Genomic DNA, 16,866 nt, shown 5'->3' with positions numbered 1-16,866 from the left:
AAAATTTTGCAATGGATACGGTGCCAAAGACAAACTGAGTGTCTCCCTCAAACCCAACTTAAGACAATCGCTTTTTATCAAAACTTCAAACAGTGTTACAGTAAACTGGTCTTGAGTTTAATGGCAATAATAAAGCCAATAAGATGCACCTACCGCACTGAGCCAATGTGATTTGTAGCTCCTCTCCTTTGTAAAGCCCCATTCCTGCGTAGCCTACGCTCTGCATTACCTGTCTGGTCTGCTTCTTGTTGAGCACAGCTTAAGGGCCAGTGGCGCACAGATGTGGAGGAAATACCAGCATACCTGTCTGCAGACTGCTCATCAGTGTTACATACTTAATCCACTGTCTGGCCATGATTAAAGACGCCGCTGTCTGCAGTACAATATGATCTTCTCAATGCAGAAGCGCCAACTGCTAGCTTCGTATTCATCCAAATAGCGGATGGGCCCTGCTCCAAGACTAAGTAGGCGAGTAGGTGTGCTGGAATTGCAGGTTGTGATGGCTTGATGAAAATGTTTTTCCTTACGTATACTGTACATCTCATGCAAACGCAGTCACATGGCAAGCATACGCCTCCCTGGTATTGTAGTGAGGAGTGCGATGGTTACAATTGCAATGTGCAGACAAGCTAGTCACAAATCATTTTGGATGCGAAATTTGGGATTAGAACCTTATGTCTGAGCAAACTTGTCTGGTCACACTCAGCTAACAACTTTATTAGATATACTGTTTAATGTGGAAATCATGTGGATTTGTGATCCATTTAAAGGTACACTGTGTAGGATGTGGCCAGAGTAGGTATCGCAACTACCCTGCTCATTGAAACGGCGCTGCCTATTGCCAAATATGATCTTTTCATGAATATTTACTAAATAAACCAATATTTACTAGTATGACCAAAGTACAGAAATGTTCGCAGCTAAAAATGGCTATTTCTTGAAATTCAAAATGGCGGACTATTGAGAAGATCCCCCTTTTCATGTAGGAAAAGAGGATTTTTCCCAGTCATAATGAATACTTAGAATTTGATGGTGGTGATAAGTATTTGTTTCAAAAGAACACTTGTGAATGGGCAGCATGAATTCTGGAAATGAACTACTAAAAATGTTACACAGTGCATCTTTTCAAGTTCTATTTTGTGATCTATTTTTCTTTCCATTTTTTGAGTTGCATACACCAATCAGCCACAACATTGGAAGCCTGAGTAGGAACAACATCAATCATCTCTCCATTATCTATCTTATCCTGTCAGTGAGTCGTTCAAATCATTTGAGTCGTTGGTTCAAATCGTGTGGGATTCAGAGAGGAAGGTCATGCATGTGGACTATAGTGATTTTGGAAGAGCCAAACTAATATGGTTTCTTAGATCAAGGCATTTTACAAGGCATTTTTACAAGGCATTTAAAAAAAAGGCTTACAGTACATTTAGTAGATGAACGGCAGCACTGTCTTGGACCCGTACGGGTGTAAGAGTCCATCCTGTTCCTGTCGGCTGCCATATATGCCTAAAAGGGGCATGGCCATATAGATGGCTTTCTCATGTTTACAAACATTCTGCTACTCGTGCAGACAGGAATTCCAAAATGTTTAACGCCCAGGTGTTAAACATTGAAAGTCCCATTGGAGGTCTGCATAGTGAACCTGCATTCTTATTGGCTGGTTGTTCTGTCTGCTTGTGTGGATTCTGTACTGTTGATGGCACAGTTTCAGAGAACATATTGTCAGGTCACTCAGAATGGTTTGGTATGCTCAAGACTATATTGTGTAAACAAGTGGTAGCCACTGGTTACAAGTCAGGGTTTCAGGATCGGAAGCAGCCTCTGATTGTTTGTCACTCTAAAGTTGTTCTCACATGTGATTGGCTTGATACAATATGACGTCATTTACAGAGCTTATAAAACGGTTCTGATGTACACACAAGTAGATTTATTCGCCCAAAACAAAGTCGGTAGGAATACAGAAACCATGGAAACAGCTACACCGCCCAGCTGACTAGAAAACAGGTTCTAAGCATTAGAGGTGTAAATAATAATCGAAATGTATCGATATCTAGTGATATAATCTGACGATTGAATCGAATCGCGTCGTATCGTGGGGCATTCTTAAGTAGCGAAAATAATCGAATCGCTGGCCCCTGCCCAATGCTCTAGCTCCATAACATAATAGAACTGGAAGAGTACTCGGAAAAAAGTAGAATTGAATCGTATCGTATCGTGGGGCATTCTTAAGTATCGAAAATAATTGAATCGCATTGCATCGAATAATAAGATTTCGATATTAAATCGTATCCTCATGGAGGCTGTGATTTACTAGCCTGATTATCATCGACTTTCAAATCTCTTCGAGACTTTTTCTGACCAAGAGCATAGCCATCAACATTTCCCAAACAGCATGGTTGACAAGCCTCCCTTGGTTTGCTAGCTGTTGTTTGCTTCCTGGCAAAGTGGGAGGAGTTCTCAATTTTTCTGAAGCTCAGAAAGTACTTACATTGCTCTTGACCTGACTAGTAGCAACGCTGAAGGTGTTGCGTCACTAGGAGGGCACGGCCTGGCTAGTGATTTACAACCCTACTAACCACACACTACACCGCTCCAATGAGACTTTCAATGTCTTTCAAACACCTAGGTGTTTAGCATTTTGCAGTTCCTGTCTGTGTGTGCAGCGGACTGTTTGTGGGCATAAGAAATCCATCTATATGGTGTGTGTGAGTTGTCTGATTGGTGAGAAGACCGTGGTGAGCTACGTGTTGCATGATGGCTAACTGGGGGAGGAAATGAGTGTCTGTGTGAGAGCTTTTGCGTAAAACCTTGATTCATGGCAATGATGTGTTACAGCATGCCCCACCTATCAAATGCCATTTGTGGCTGACCACAACGAGCATTCAAGGATCTTCTGCACTGATCTTGGTTTAAAGTCTTGATCTTGTGGAATCTGTGAATAAATGTGTTAGTAAGGTTTTACAGTTTCATTGTGGGTATCTACTACACCTTCGGGTAGATGCAATCAATGTTGTGGCTGATAATTGTGTATTTGCACGATTTCTGAATGGCTAATGATCTTGGTTATTATGCTACCAGTTTGACCTAAATCCCTTTAAATATAATGTATGTTATGTTCATGTGTATGTGTTGGAAAGTAGTTGATGAAAGACGTTTTGAACATTCTTCAATATTTCAGTCGGAACAATACACAGCTTTTAACATGAGCCCGATTTGGCTCATGTGCCAGACCAAATAGATATGTTGGCTTGAGAACCTGCAAAAATATTTGAACAGCAATTATAGTGGGAAGTTCACAAGCACTGTATGTGGCAGAAATGTTTCAGTTGGCAAGTTAGCTAGGTCTTTACCGTTGAGGGGAAAACATCAGCTATAGGCTAAACCTCCCAGTATGCTCAACGGCAAACTCTGTAAAACTCTCTTGTACTGTCGCTTCAGGTGAACATTCGGCAGCATTGAGTCTGACATGAGAGAGCAGTGAGTGTCTGCACCTGCACTCAGTAAAGAGCGTGCTAATTACCCATGGGCCAAGGCCTGACTCTGTAAATACAACATCTCACACGGCAATGTAGAAACAACATCACCTTTTAATGTCCCCATTAACCAGGGCAATGTAAACACAGGGAACCGAGCTGTCAGGAATGCGGTAATGAGAGACATGCGGGGCAGGTGTTGAGTGTCAGCAAACCCTGAAATGAGACTTCAGAACCCTCCCTCCCACACAAGCCAAAGCTTTGTTACCAGCGTCCCTGAACAGTGCACCAGGTATCACGGAGTGCAGCGTAAAGCCTAGGAGTCACTCACTGAAAACAAACAGAGATCAAAAGACATTAGCACAGATTAGTCAAGTTTTCATGTGCAGATAATATGCAGAGATAAGACAGAAAAAAACGGTTTTACTATATAGACAAGTGACGCTATATAGACAGTGCCTTAGTCACCCCTATGGGTCCATGGCCAGCTTATGAGTGTATATTTAACACCCCGCACAAGACAGGTCTGTAATGAACAGGGCTTGAGATGTTATAAATAGGTTCCAGATGAGCCATTGAGCTAGTTGGTTCAAGTCGTGTTGTTTAGTGTTGACTTATGGCCACAGAGTTTATCTTAGCTGAGTGGTGTTCACTTTCAAAGAAAACTATGTGCAGGAAACTATATGCTGTCTTAGCAGTGTTTATTTGACTGCCTTGCTTTCTCAGAGGACAGCTCCAACAAAAATCATGACTGAACTTTCCTCTCCACAAAGTGATTTTTGAGAACCGCAGCCAGTGCCTTGTTCTGTATATGATCTGAGCAGTTTTCCTTAACTTAAAAAATGTGTGAGCTATGTGAAATGCATTGTGCTTTAATGTTTCAAGCCAGTGTAAGCAATAGCCTAGCTCTTCCTGAGCTGCATTCCTCATGCCTCAACATGAAGAGTGTCAGTAGCATATAATGACTGTGTCAAAAGTTTATGTCTCTACCACAGCTTGTATATTTCCACAGTGAGGGAACATCTAAGGCGCGTTTTCATAACTCATAACTGTGCTCGGTTATTATTATTATTATTATTAGTGTTATGAGAGTGCATTTTGTGTGTGTGTGAAGTGAAAGATGTTTTTGTTTGAGCTGTATGGAGGAAGTGGAGGGGAGGGGAGGGGAGTGGAGGCTGCTCCCTTTTGGAGTGGCGGCGATCAGGGCTGCATTTCTCGAAACCATAGTTGCTAACTTCATTAGCTACTTTGTCGTTTTCAATGCAATTTCCCATTGGCAACTACACAAGTTGCTAACTAGCTAACAACTACGCTTTCGAGAAATGCACCCTAGGTCAGGCTGGTTATTTTCACCCTGGCGGATGATTGATGTGTGGCTCGGCCTCTGACATTCCTCCCCTCAAAGCCTCCTCTTACCAGCTGTTCCCACGTCGACAGCATGTGTTGTTTTGACTTCTCTCCTCTCCTCCCCTGCGAAAAAAAGGACCTTGACACACACACACACACACACACACACACACACACACACACACACACACACACACACACACACACACACACACACACACACAAGAGAGAGGGAAATAGGGGAGGCACATGCATACATATCTTCACCATTTTCTTCCATATAAACCTCCTTTTTTGCAAGACATACACCCGAAGCTTAGTGTCGTCAGTCAACAATGAGCATGTCTCAACTGGAGGGATTGCTCGTGTCTTAGTGGCTTCCAATGAAGTGATGTCATTTTACCTGGGCTAGTAAGAAAAATTACACCTCTTCTCAGCTGTCTTAGAAATGTGAGCAAAATTATACCACCCTACTCCATCCTTAGATAGATTCCATATGATAAGCATACGTCTTGCGTGTTGTTTACAAGTAAAAGGATGTACCATTCTGCCCTACAAAGGCAAAGTGCAGTAATTACATATTTTGTCAAAATCGAGTTTAGACTGAAAATGACCTTCATAACATCTCATGCACAGTATCTTGTGACAAAGCCATATGCTCCAAATGTGTCCCGTTTTAGGGATATTGCCATGTCAAATTTGCAGTAATTTACAATATCCAACCTAATACCAAGGCTTTGAAGGTATTTTTCTCAGTTTCAATACTGGCTAAGTCACTGCACGTTGCCTTTGTAGGGTAGTATTCTGCAGTGCATGCGAAGCCTTCATCCAGCTTGAGTGTGGACTGATTGTTGGTCACTTGTTGAGCTGCTTTTTGAAGAGGCCTGTACAACATGGGGGCCCACATGCTTGGCATTAGAACCTTTTTTTGCTCTGTCTGTCCTGTGTTACTGTGATTGGAATCCAGACTTGGCCTACGCATGTCTGTATGGATGAGGTGTTTGGCTATGTGAAGAAGTATGCAGTTGGGAAACATTTTATTTGGCGAAGTACAAATGAGCTGCTTCACGTTGATTTGTTATGCATTAGCGTTAGGCTGTTAGGCTATTTCCTGTTTGTTTTTTTCATACAGCTTCCCTCCATATGCAGCAGAGAGTAACAGCTGTATCTAACCCCCCCTCCACATACACACACACACACACACACACACACACACACACACACACACACACACACACACACACACACACACACACACACACACACACACACACACCCACTCTCACACACACACACAAACGCACGCACGCACTCACACACACACACACACACACACACACACGCACACACACACACACACACACACACACACACACACACACACACACACACACACACACACACACACAGAAACTTTTCCTCCCTCCCCCCCCTCCACACACACATGCACGCACGCACACACACACACAAACGCACGCACTCACGCACGCCCCCCCCCCCCCACACACACACACACACACACACACACACACACACACACACACACACACACACACACACACACACACACACACACACACACACACACACACACACACACACACACACACACACACACACAGACAGAAACTTTTACTCCCTCATAGACCACTAAACTCCAAGGAGCTTGAACTTCCACCACAGTAAAAGAATGGCACAAAGGGGTGAACACACACACCATGTTGACCATCTAAACAACCGGGAGGCGATAAAAACCACATCTCTCAAAACATTTTACAGAGGAGGCACCACTGCATTGTGGGCTTTGAATCGTGTAAACTTGGGTTCAACTGCTGTATTTTTGGATGCTTCTAAAAAAAGTAGCTAATTTCAAAGACATCAAAATGCAGGAGTTGCTGCCTTATGTTCCTTGAAAGACATAGGCTATACTTTCTTGGATGGTGCCCATTAAAGGTCATTACACAAAACCAGTCTGCCAACATGTTCTGGTCAAATGGCTCCCATTGTGATATGTGTCTGTGGCTTAGTGCCTTACTGATCTAAATAATAGCTCAGGGAAATTGATCATCCTTAGCCTACAGTCCAGATTCCCCACTCAAAAGTGAAAATAAAACGCCATGCGGTTGATGACAAACAAACTTCTCCTGTTTAAGTCTGCTATACGACTGATGTATACCACTTTAAGTAGAACCCTTGTGCTGTTCCCCCTTGTGTCATTGCATCTACTGTTATTCCCTACATATTAAAAGCAGATTATGTGTGATAGGCATGTTTAAGCAGGTATCTCCTGTACAGTACATTATCTGTTCATTTTGGCCTTCAGAATGCTGCATAGCTAAGCAGTGAAATGCTAAACTACCGCTAACCAAATACATGCTAGGTGTTGACATCTTTGGAGCTTTTTCTCATAAAATCCAATACCTCAACCACGTTTCTTTGTATACAACTAGGCATTTTGGTCTATACAAAATGGTTTCATTTCATCAAACTCTCCCGATACAGTGACATGCATTATTTCCAGATGACTATCTTTGCCTTAGAACAGACTTATCCCACCTAGTCATGCGGAATGAATTGTTTCTACAACTTGGGAGGGCGACAGCCCAGGCTTGTCCCTTGGGACACTAGTAGTAGAATTACATGTCTCTGTCTGTGTACGGCTTGGCATGGCTTTCATGCTCCCTAAACGTTTCCTCTTTTGCCCTCAAAGGGACCCACTATGTCTGGAGTAGTATATGGCAACAAAAACCACAGGGACATTCAAAAAACAAAAAGAGTACTGCTCTGAATGCAGTCCATGCAGTATCTGAAATCTATCGTCAAGCATAGTTTGATTTTTTGATTAATTCCTATGAAAAACAAATGACATTATTCTGATAAGCCATGCCAGTTTGTAATTTGAAACATACAATGGACTCATTGGTAGAAAATACAGGATAACAATACCGTTTTTTTCTCATGCAAGAAATCTTATCATTAGCCCGCAATTACAAAAACAAGTCATAGTAAACTCCAAGCAGACAGCTAGCCTTTTAAACATTTCTCAATACTCAAATGAAGAATTCAAGTGACCCTTACCTTGCTGGCTTGTCAGCCTGGTTGTCCTTATGGAGCGGCTGTCTGTGCCTCTGTCAGTGCCTGTGTCTGTGTGTGGGGTGGATGCAGAGGTGGTGGGGGTGGAGGTGGTGTCTAGAGCCCTTGCCCCCCCCCCCATGTGTGCCCGCCTGGCTCCTGGAGGTGCCGCTGTCTGCCGGTCACCAGGCTAGACGCTCTGCTCTGCTCTTGCTCTGCTCTGCCCTGCCAGCCTCCTCGCTGGCTGCCCTGCCGCCTGCCTCCACCAGCCTCTGGTGCTGCTGCACTAATGGCTGACAGATGGGGGCCCTGTGCAAGAGAGGGAGGAGCAGACTGGCCCATAACGTCCTCACCCACTGCTCTCTCTCTCTCTAAGCTGCCGCAGATAGGGGCTTGGTCGAGGAGCACTGCCTGAATGCCAGTGATTTCCTTTTTTCTTCTTTTTTTCACCTATCTGCGCCTCTCTCTCTCTCTCTCTCTCTCTCTCTCTCTCTCTCTCTCTCTCTCTCTCTCTCTCTCTCTCTCTATATATATATATCTCTATCTCTCTTTTTCTCTCTCTTCCCCCCTTTTTTCTTTTCCTTCTCCCTTCCCCCTCGACTCTCTTTTTACAGCGTTGAGGAGGAGCTTACTGCTACCTTACCTCTATCAACATGTTTGCTTGTCTCTTGCTTTATCTGTGCTGAAGCAGACTGTTATCATTGTAGCACAATCAGGACGTTTTTTTCTTCCTGTGTGCTTGGCCAGTTGGATATCAGTCAGCTATCATGGGGGGGATGGGGGGGGGGGATTGCACTTTGATCTGTCTCATCAGCTGACGCGGCCCTTGTGTTTAAAATAACTCTGTAATGACTGTGTGTGACATGTACTGCACTGTATGTGTGAGACTCAAGGCACACACCCTGTACTCAGCGAGGAAATGAAATGAAAGCACATTGTCTGTTGAAATGGCTGGAGTAGATGTTGAGGAAAACGGTACAAGGGATTTGTGACATATAGTCCACCCTCTCTGTTTTGGATCACATGTCACCCAGTATTGAAATATTGAAAGTTGAAATGTGGGTGGGGACTTCAGAATTAAACAGCATGAATTATAGTTTTGCAAAAGAACACCATGTGGAGGTGCATGCAAATGGAATGGCTTTGTTACAGTCTCATAGTGATGGTACCGGTATGGGGCATTGCCGTATGGAGCTCTACAAAGATCTCACAACGAGGCAGGAAAAATGCATCCATGTGCCTTGCCTTTATCCCAATTTGTCTGACATCATAATTGATCCACAAAGAGATATATTATGTTTATGATCTGGACTGGAAAATATGGCAGCGATGGACCTCCTCCATGTTGCATGTAGAATGTTTTGGGGGTGCTTTGTTGTGTCACGGCGGTCATGCCTAGGCAGGAATAGCTGAGCCCCTAATTGCTGTCTGGACTTCGAAAAATGGAAAAGTCTAGAATATTTTCATCTCCTGCTGTCTCTCCTTTCACTGGTCTCGTTATTTCCTTATTTCCTTTATTTCCTCCCTGACTTCTTTTCCCTTCCTTTGCTGTCGTCTCTCTCTCTCTCTCTCTCTCTCTCTCTCTCTCTCTCTCTCTCTCTCTCTCTCTCTCTCTCTCTCTCTCGCTCTCTTACTCCTTCCTTTGTGGATTTTCCTCAGTATCTCTGGCCCCTTTTATTGAAACCAGATGATTGCCAAGCTTTATCTATCCATCAAGGTTATCCTCCATCCCTCCCCCTGATTTGGTTCTGCACTGTACAGTGCAGCACATACCTCCAGCGTCTCTATTCTGCGGCCCAGACAACCACCGTTGGCAGCGGTTCAAATATGTATATGCTAGTAGGCCAGGTGGTTTAGTTGATTTTAGATAAAGTGATATTCTCAAGCTCAAATGTTACCAATATCCCTCTCTCAATAGGCATGTCATATTTGTAAATGCTTTCCCCCCCACATGCCTTCTTCTTCATTGGGTACCATGATGGCTGGGAAGAAGGTGGATCACAGGATGTTGATTAAAGTCATGAAAAGTTAAATCGTAGAAGGAAAAACTGTCAAGCTTCAGTGCAATGCAAAAAAAATTCTTTTGAGACTCACCAAACACAATATTAGAAGATAAACTTGACCATGATTGCTGGCTGTAAATGGGGAAAAATGTCTTGGATGTCTTAAATATTGCAGCTGCTCAATCAGTCTCCACCACTACTGTATGTAGGTGAACTGTGACAGTGATTGATGTGATTAGTCATCAACTAAACCCTTGCTTATCATGTATCTCTCTCGTCCCCGTCCCCCCCCTAGTGTTCTGTGACCTGCGGCAGGGGGACCAAGCAGAGAGAGGTTTTCTGTATGCAGCAGCAGAACCTCACCCAAGTGGAGGACGAGCAGTGCACTCATCTGACAAGGCCCAGGACACAGAAGACTTGCAGGGCTGGGACATGCCCCAGCTGGAAAGCCAACAGGTGGAATGAGGTATGCAACCACGTTCCCCCGCCATCGCTTCACTCCAACATACCCGCTACGAGCCCTCCGGCTAACCAGCAGCAACAGAGGAGAGTCTATCCCGGAGAGAGAGTCTTGTCTGTCTGTCTCTCTGTCTGTGTGTCTGTCCAAGTGGGTCACAGAGTCCCAGATGTCTGCTGCTTGGGTCACTGAGAGCACATAGCTGAACGCTGCCGCTGCAGAACGCTGAATTAAACATTACAGACAGGGTTTACATTGCCTTTTACACAACGCACTTGATTTGTATACGTTAGTGTCCAAATATTTTGGGAGTGCGCCCATGTAACTCTCTAAGGAGGGTTCTTGTAATAACTTGCCAAGTGTGTCTCTCCAAACTATCTGCAATCTCTGGGCAAAGGGGAAAGCAAGCCAGCCTTGCATTATATGTTTCTACTGTTATCAAAAATCGATTAAACGGAACGTGATTCCCAATGCACTGAGGTAGTGAAGCATGAAAGTGAATCATTTTCTTGTCAAATCCATTCCGACTATCATATGGTGCCAGATCTGGAAACAAAGTTAAAAGATAGTTAACCGGCTAACTGTTGACAGATGGCATGATTCCACACAATGTTTTCCCAAAGTGTTTCAAAAAATGTGCTAGGTACTGTATGTTGGAAAGTCCAACCACTTTCTGGCACGACTCACTAAGTTGTCAAGAGCGACAAAAATAACAGACAAATGGAGATATTTATCCCTTCTGGCAACATATCCCAAGCAAGAGGTGGTGGGCGGTAAATATTCCCAGCAGGCTAGCGTTGCAGGCTGCCGTGGCCAGAGCCGATGGGGGCAATAGGCCATGTTTAGGGGGACAGGGTCAGAGTCGGGCCGGAGCCAACCACAAATCCAAATCACCAGTTTGGTGGGGGGTTGGAGTGAGTGATGCTGGTTGTGGGTAATATATATATATCCATATGCTTGGAGACCACTGGTTAAGGAGGGAAGTCATTAGAGTAGCAACCAGTGGTTGCACACTGTTGTTTTGTAGGGCTGTTAAGAGTGTACCATACTATATATATACCGTGTGTGTGTGTGGGTGGTTTGAGCCGATATTCAACTGAGGTGTAGTGTAATGGGACCATACCTGTTCTTGAGGCATGGCTGGGAAATTCATCCTCCCTCCTCTCTCTTTCTGTCTGTTTCTCTCTATCTCTCTCTCACATACATAAACTCTTTCTTTTCCTCTCTCTCTCCCTCTCTCTCTCTCTCTCTCTCTCTCTCCCTCTCTCTCTCTCTCTCTCTCTCTCTCTCCGCATCTTTGTCTTCTCTGCCTCTCACGCAGCAGGGGCCTCTCACTCTCCATTCTCTGCCTGTCTGGAAGCAATCACCTCCCTCCACATACCAGTGTAAACCATGAAATCCACAAGTAGAGCAAAAAGACATGTTTTATATCTTAACATCCATGCCTGTGACAACTTTAGAAAACCTCAGCAGTAAGGCTGTTAGGCCCTTGCAGAAGCCACACATACACGCAGAGGTTGGGGGTAGGGGTTATTGGGGGTGTGTAGGCGGCGTGTTGGAAGCGTTGGGGGATTTCCTGAGTTGCCCATGGCGACCCTCACTATGGTGACCTTTCGTATGGGGCGCTCCTTAACCCCTTGCCTCCTGAGAACCGGCGAGTATCTGTAGAGCGGATAGTGTATCTGGTGATGTTTCAGGCAACACACGCTGCAAGCTCCCCACCCCCATACAAGATCTCATCTTCTGAGAGAAACCAAACGCAGCCCACCAACCAACCACCCCTTGCCTCAGTGTCACACAGCCCAAACACGTGCGAGCCGCCCTCAGGCTCTCCCCAGCCGAAAATATAACTGTCAAATAATGTGTGCCGCCACTTCCCAATGTCACGACCCCTTAGGCATATGCTATCAGTGTGTTTGCTCCAAAAATGACTTCACTGGAGTCTAAAACAACAGTCGGTGTCATAAATCGTGGTTTATGAGTTTAATATACCGTCCTCTACTTCATACTTAACCCCACGTCATTATTACATGGTATTTGATGTCACGTTAAAGCCCCGTGAGTTGACGCTCGGCCAAGGTCAAATTTCCTCCCCAACAGTCTTTGTGCTGCGTCCAAACTAAATTCCAGATCAACCGCAACGTAAAACAAGTTGGAGTGCATAAAGATGTAAAAATCATTTGAAAAGACATCTGTGTGCAATTACTTCACTTGTACCCAGCATATTTATACAGCACTGCCCGAGGATCTACCATATGTTCAAGGGAGTATTCCTCCTCAGCCCCAAAGCCAGATAGTGTTTTCATTAGGTAAAGACTCTGTTTGGTACGCTGCATGTATACGGATCGTGTATTAAACAAACAACTCTTCAAATAGGCTGGCGTTACGATACAGACTGTTTTGAGTGATGAGACTTAACTAGACAATACAAGCTGGCCACGTTTTTGAAGATGCAGAGTTCATAGCACAGATTGTTTACTAGCATTTTTCTCATGTCAAAGTGAGGCCGTTCTGAGAAAAATAAATAGGGGGGTATTTGTTTCAAGAAGTTTCAAAGGGAGTAAGAAAAGTGCTAGCATCTGCATCTCAAATGGCACTCATCTGGCCACGCATCAACAGTAATCTCACACTTTTTTAATTCACATAAAAGCTTGATATTGCACTGTCGTTAACAGTTCAGTTCAGTAGAAGGTCAGTTTTTGTCTTTTGTGTAACGCACACCAAAACTCTTTTTTTACCTTCTGTGTGTGTGTGTGCGTGTGCGTGTGCGTGCGTGCGTGTGTTCTGTTTTCGCTTCTTTCCAATGCCAGTGTTCTGTCACTTGCGGAATCGGAGCGCAGAGCAGAGAGGTGTACTGCCGCCTCAAGGGCTCCGGCCGGGTCTCTGAGGAGTTGTGTGATGCCCGCGTGAGACCCGCCACCACCCAGCCCTGCCTGGCACCAGACTGCCACCACTACATGTGGGCCGCCGAGGAGTGGCACAGTGTGAGTACAATCGCCATTGATATTTTTTTTGTTCTTTTTGCGGGATGGGAGGGTTTGGCTCTTGTCAGGAAACTACTGGTTTGGGTTAGACTTAGGAATAGGTTTAGGTGTAGATGAGGGCAATTTATAAAACTTTGATTAGCATTTAGGAGTTAAAGTTGTATTATCCACATTGCCCTTCCTACTCTATCTCCTACTGAGATCATGAAGATGTTGATGTCTCAGAGAGAACTAACCAATCAGGGACATCATCCCTCGTGAATGGTGAAGGCCTGGTTGAATTAAGTGAAGAGGGTCAATAGACCAAAATGTCACTATTAAATGCTGCAAATGTGTACAGGAGCTTTCTTGCCTCTACTGTCGGTTCCCCTCCAACGCACCTGGTCAAAGGGAGTATGCAAGATTTCTACACCAGAAAGCCAACCCCAAACAACAGAGTGAACTGCCTCAGCTGCTTTTGAGGTTTTGTCTTTCTGTCAGACATCAAACGGTACAGTGGCAGCGCATCACCAGTGTCACCACACCACATGGTTTAGTGACTCTTGTTTTGTCTAGGTATGTCCTGGGGCTTTTTTTGGAAAAGCAGCCTGTGGGGGGTGTGAAGGGCATTTCTTACATACTATAAGAGGAGACTAGTCAAGAAAGATGGAGAAAACCTATATGCATAGAAAAACGTCATAATGCCAATATAGAGTAGAGTCACTCTTCAAACGTATATCAAAATGAACAAAAATAACATTTGTTGTATTTGCTACAAACCTTTATATGTCTCCATCATCAGAGTGCCTTTATTGACACATTTTGCTTATTAGTTATAGCAATAAATACGCCTACTTTATAAACCTTACGTAGGCCTACATACCTGTAGATGCCCGATGTCATTTCCAATATGGCGGCCAAACTTTGTCTGCACTCTCTTGCCTTCCCACTCCTTGTCCCAGTGAACCTGGAGCCAATCTGTCATCCAGACCTTCAGAAAGCTCCAGAAGAGCGCAGAGTTAACCGTATCTCACTCATTTCGTGAAGTATTCACGAAAAAAATAGCTTCATTCTCGTGGTGCATTCACGTTATTGCCCGCCTTTCGTAAAGTCTTCACGAAAATAATAGATTAATTTTCACGCTGCCTATTCACTTGAATTGCCCGACTGTTGCCTAGCGACCCACTAGTTTGATGCCCTTTCGGTAGCCTACCGTCATATGGTAATCAAACATTTCAAACAAGCAATTTAGGGTTAGGTTTAGGGTCAAGGTTAGGGTTAAGGTTAGGGTTAAGGTTAGGGTTAGGGTTAGGTTTAGGGTTAAGTAGGGTTAAGGTTAGGGTTAGGTTTAGGTTTAGGTTTAGGGGACATAAGGCGTAAGTACCGAAAGGGCGTCGAATTAGTGAGTCCCGAGTGTATCAGCAGTGTTCTGTCAGCACCCCCTCCCCGCCCCTGCAGACGTTTGGATAACCATAGCAGCAGTGGGGCAATTCAAGTGAATAGGCAGCGTGAAAATTAATCTATTATTTTCGTGAAGACTTTACGAAAGGCGGGTAATAACGTGAATGCACCACGAAAATTACTCTATTTTTTTCGTGAAGACTTTACGAAAGGCGTGAGATAGGGCTCGCAGAGTCGTACTGCCACATGTGGGCCACATGAGGCACAAGTTGGCAACGGTCTTTTCTTGTACCAGCAGCCATTCCAGCCCGCGTTCATCCTTACGTGCCGTTTCGTTTTATCGCTTGCATCGTAATTCCACCCGTTCATTAATTGGCAGACCACAGGGCCTACTGTGCACACTTAATTGATATCAGTCATTAGCTTTGTGTGGGCCTGAGAGCGTTTAATTGTACCATTAAAGACGGTTACAGCCACTGTTCCCACAGGACCCCGCTGGGGATAGCAACGCAGTGGTAGACAGACAGACAGACAGACAGACAGACAGACAGACAGACAGACAGACAGACAGAAACACTGAAGGTGAGACGATGTAGAGAAAGGGAGCTGTGGAGAGTTGGCCAGACAGACAGAATAAGACAGCAAGAGTCAGAGAGAGAGAGAGAGAGAGAGAGAGAGAGAGAGAGAGAGAGAGAGAGAGAGAGAGAGAGAGAGAGAGAGAGAGAGAGAGAGAGAGAGAGATGTAAAGCCATGTGATGTGTGGAAGGGAGGTGTACTGTAGTGGGATCAGACTGACTCTTGGGCTTATGTGATAACATCGCTATGGTAGACATCACAGAGGAGCGACTCAAAGCGCTGAGCTGATGATAATAATCTGTCCTAGATTGTGAATGGGGATGATGTCAGGGAGCCCAGTGACTCTTTTCTTTTCTCTGCTCTTCATCTTGAGTGTGTGTGTGTGTGTGTGTGTGTGTGTGTGTCTGTGTCTGTGTCTGTGTCTGTCTGTCTGTCTGTCTGTCTGTCTGTCTGTCTGTCAGTCTGTGTCTACACAATTCAGTCATTGCACATGTGTGTGTCTGAGAGATAGGATGTGCATGGATTGTCTGTTTGCATTTGTGTGTGCGTGCCAGTGTGCACACGTGTTTCAGAGAGAAAGAGTGTGTGTCTGTGACAGAGTGCCTCTGTCTGTCTGTGGGTGTCTCAAATGTGTCTTTGAGGCTTCGGGCACAAAAGAGCAGCCTCACTTGGGAACTCGTTATGAATTATTGTGTGTTTTGATCTCCCACTCTTCCCCACACTGTCTGGCCCCACAAACCAAAGGAAGTATGTGCGGTTTGACACCAGCCAGATCAGAACAATCCTACAGTAATTTATCACGCTATCTACATTTATAGATTTTTCCACGACAACCGCATTTTATGTTTAGAGAGGTACAGGGAAGACCATGTGCGTTTGCGTGTGTCAATACAAAGCAGTGGCATTTCCGATAGATCATCAATGTTGTCCGTGTTCTACTTACCTTGCCTTATACCTATTACCTCACCTACAGTACCTGCCAGCTGCAGTCAAGTAGGCCAGGGCTAAGGGGTGGTGCAGCACTGCCCTCTGTGGTCATGTTGTGCAACTACAAGACTTGTCCTCTTTCAGAGATACAGATACATGAAAATAGATAGATACTTGTTTGTGGGTACTTGTTAATGCTTTTAGATTTACAGACAGATCCAAATGCATATGTGTGCACATGTTATGGATGGATGGATTGATTGATGTATTTATTAGAGGTAGTAGCTTGACATTCAGGTGTTGTTGTAATCGTGTATATATATGTGTGTGTGTGTGTGTGTGTGTGTGTGTGTGTGTGTGTGTGTGTGTGTATATATATATATATATATATATATATATATATATATATATATGCACAGTATATTGTGCCAATATATGTTTGTACTGTATGTTTAGTGCTGTTTGTGTCAGTATACAGTACAGTGTATCAGGGTAAAATGCACTTGATATGCTGTATGCAGTTGTCAGCTTTATTTTAGAATTGACTTGACCATGCTGCACTGTGACTGTGTGTGTGTGTGTGTGTGTGTGTGTGTGTGTGTGTGTGTGTGTGTGTGTGTGTGTGTGTGTGTGTGTGTGTGTGTGTG

General features: G+C 44.4%; 1 protein-coding gene across 1 annotated transcript in view; it reads left to right on the top strand.

The window, feature by feature from the left end:
- LOC134447591 (A disintegrin and metalloproteinase with thrombospondin motifs 20) overlaps window positions 1-16,866 on the top strand; it is a 158,820-nt gene that overhangs the window by 125,100 nt on the left and 16,854 nt on the right. Inside the window, exons 29-30 of the mRNA XM_063197114.1 lie at window positions 10,191-10,361; window positions 13,163-13,336. Of these exons, the coding sequence (XP_063053184.1) occupies window positions 10,191-10,361; window positions 13,163-13,336 (345 nt within the window). The remainder of the gene's footprint in view (window positions 1-10,190; window positions 10,362-13,162; window positions 13,337-16,866) is intronic.

Source organism: Engraulis encrasicolus, chromosome 4 (genome assembly GCF_034702125.1).
Source record: "Engraulis encrasicolus isolate BLACKSEA-1 chromosome 4, IST_EnEncr_1.0, whole genome shotgun sequence".
Classification (NCBI taxonomy): Eukaryota; Metazoa; Chordata; class Actinopteri; order Clupeiformes; family Engraulidae; genus Engraulis; species Engraulis encrasicolus.
This window is presented reverse-complemented; position numbering and strand designations above follow the sequence as displayed.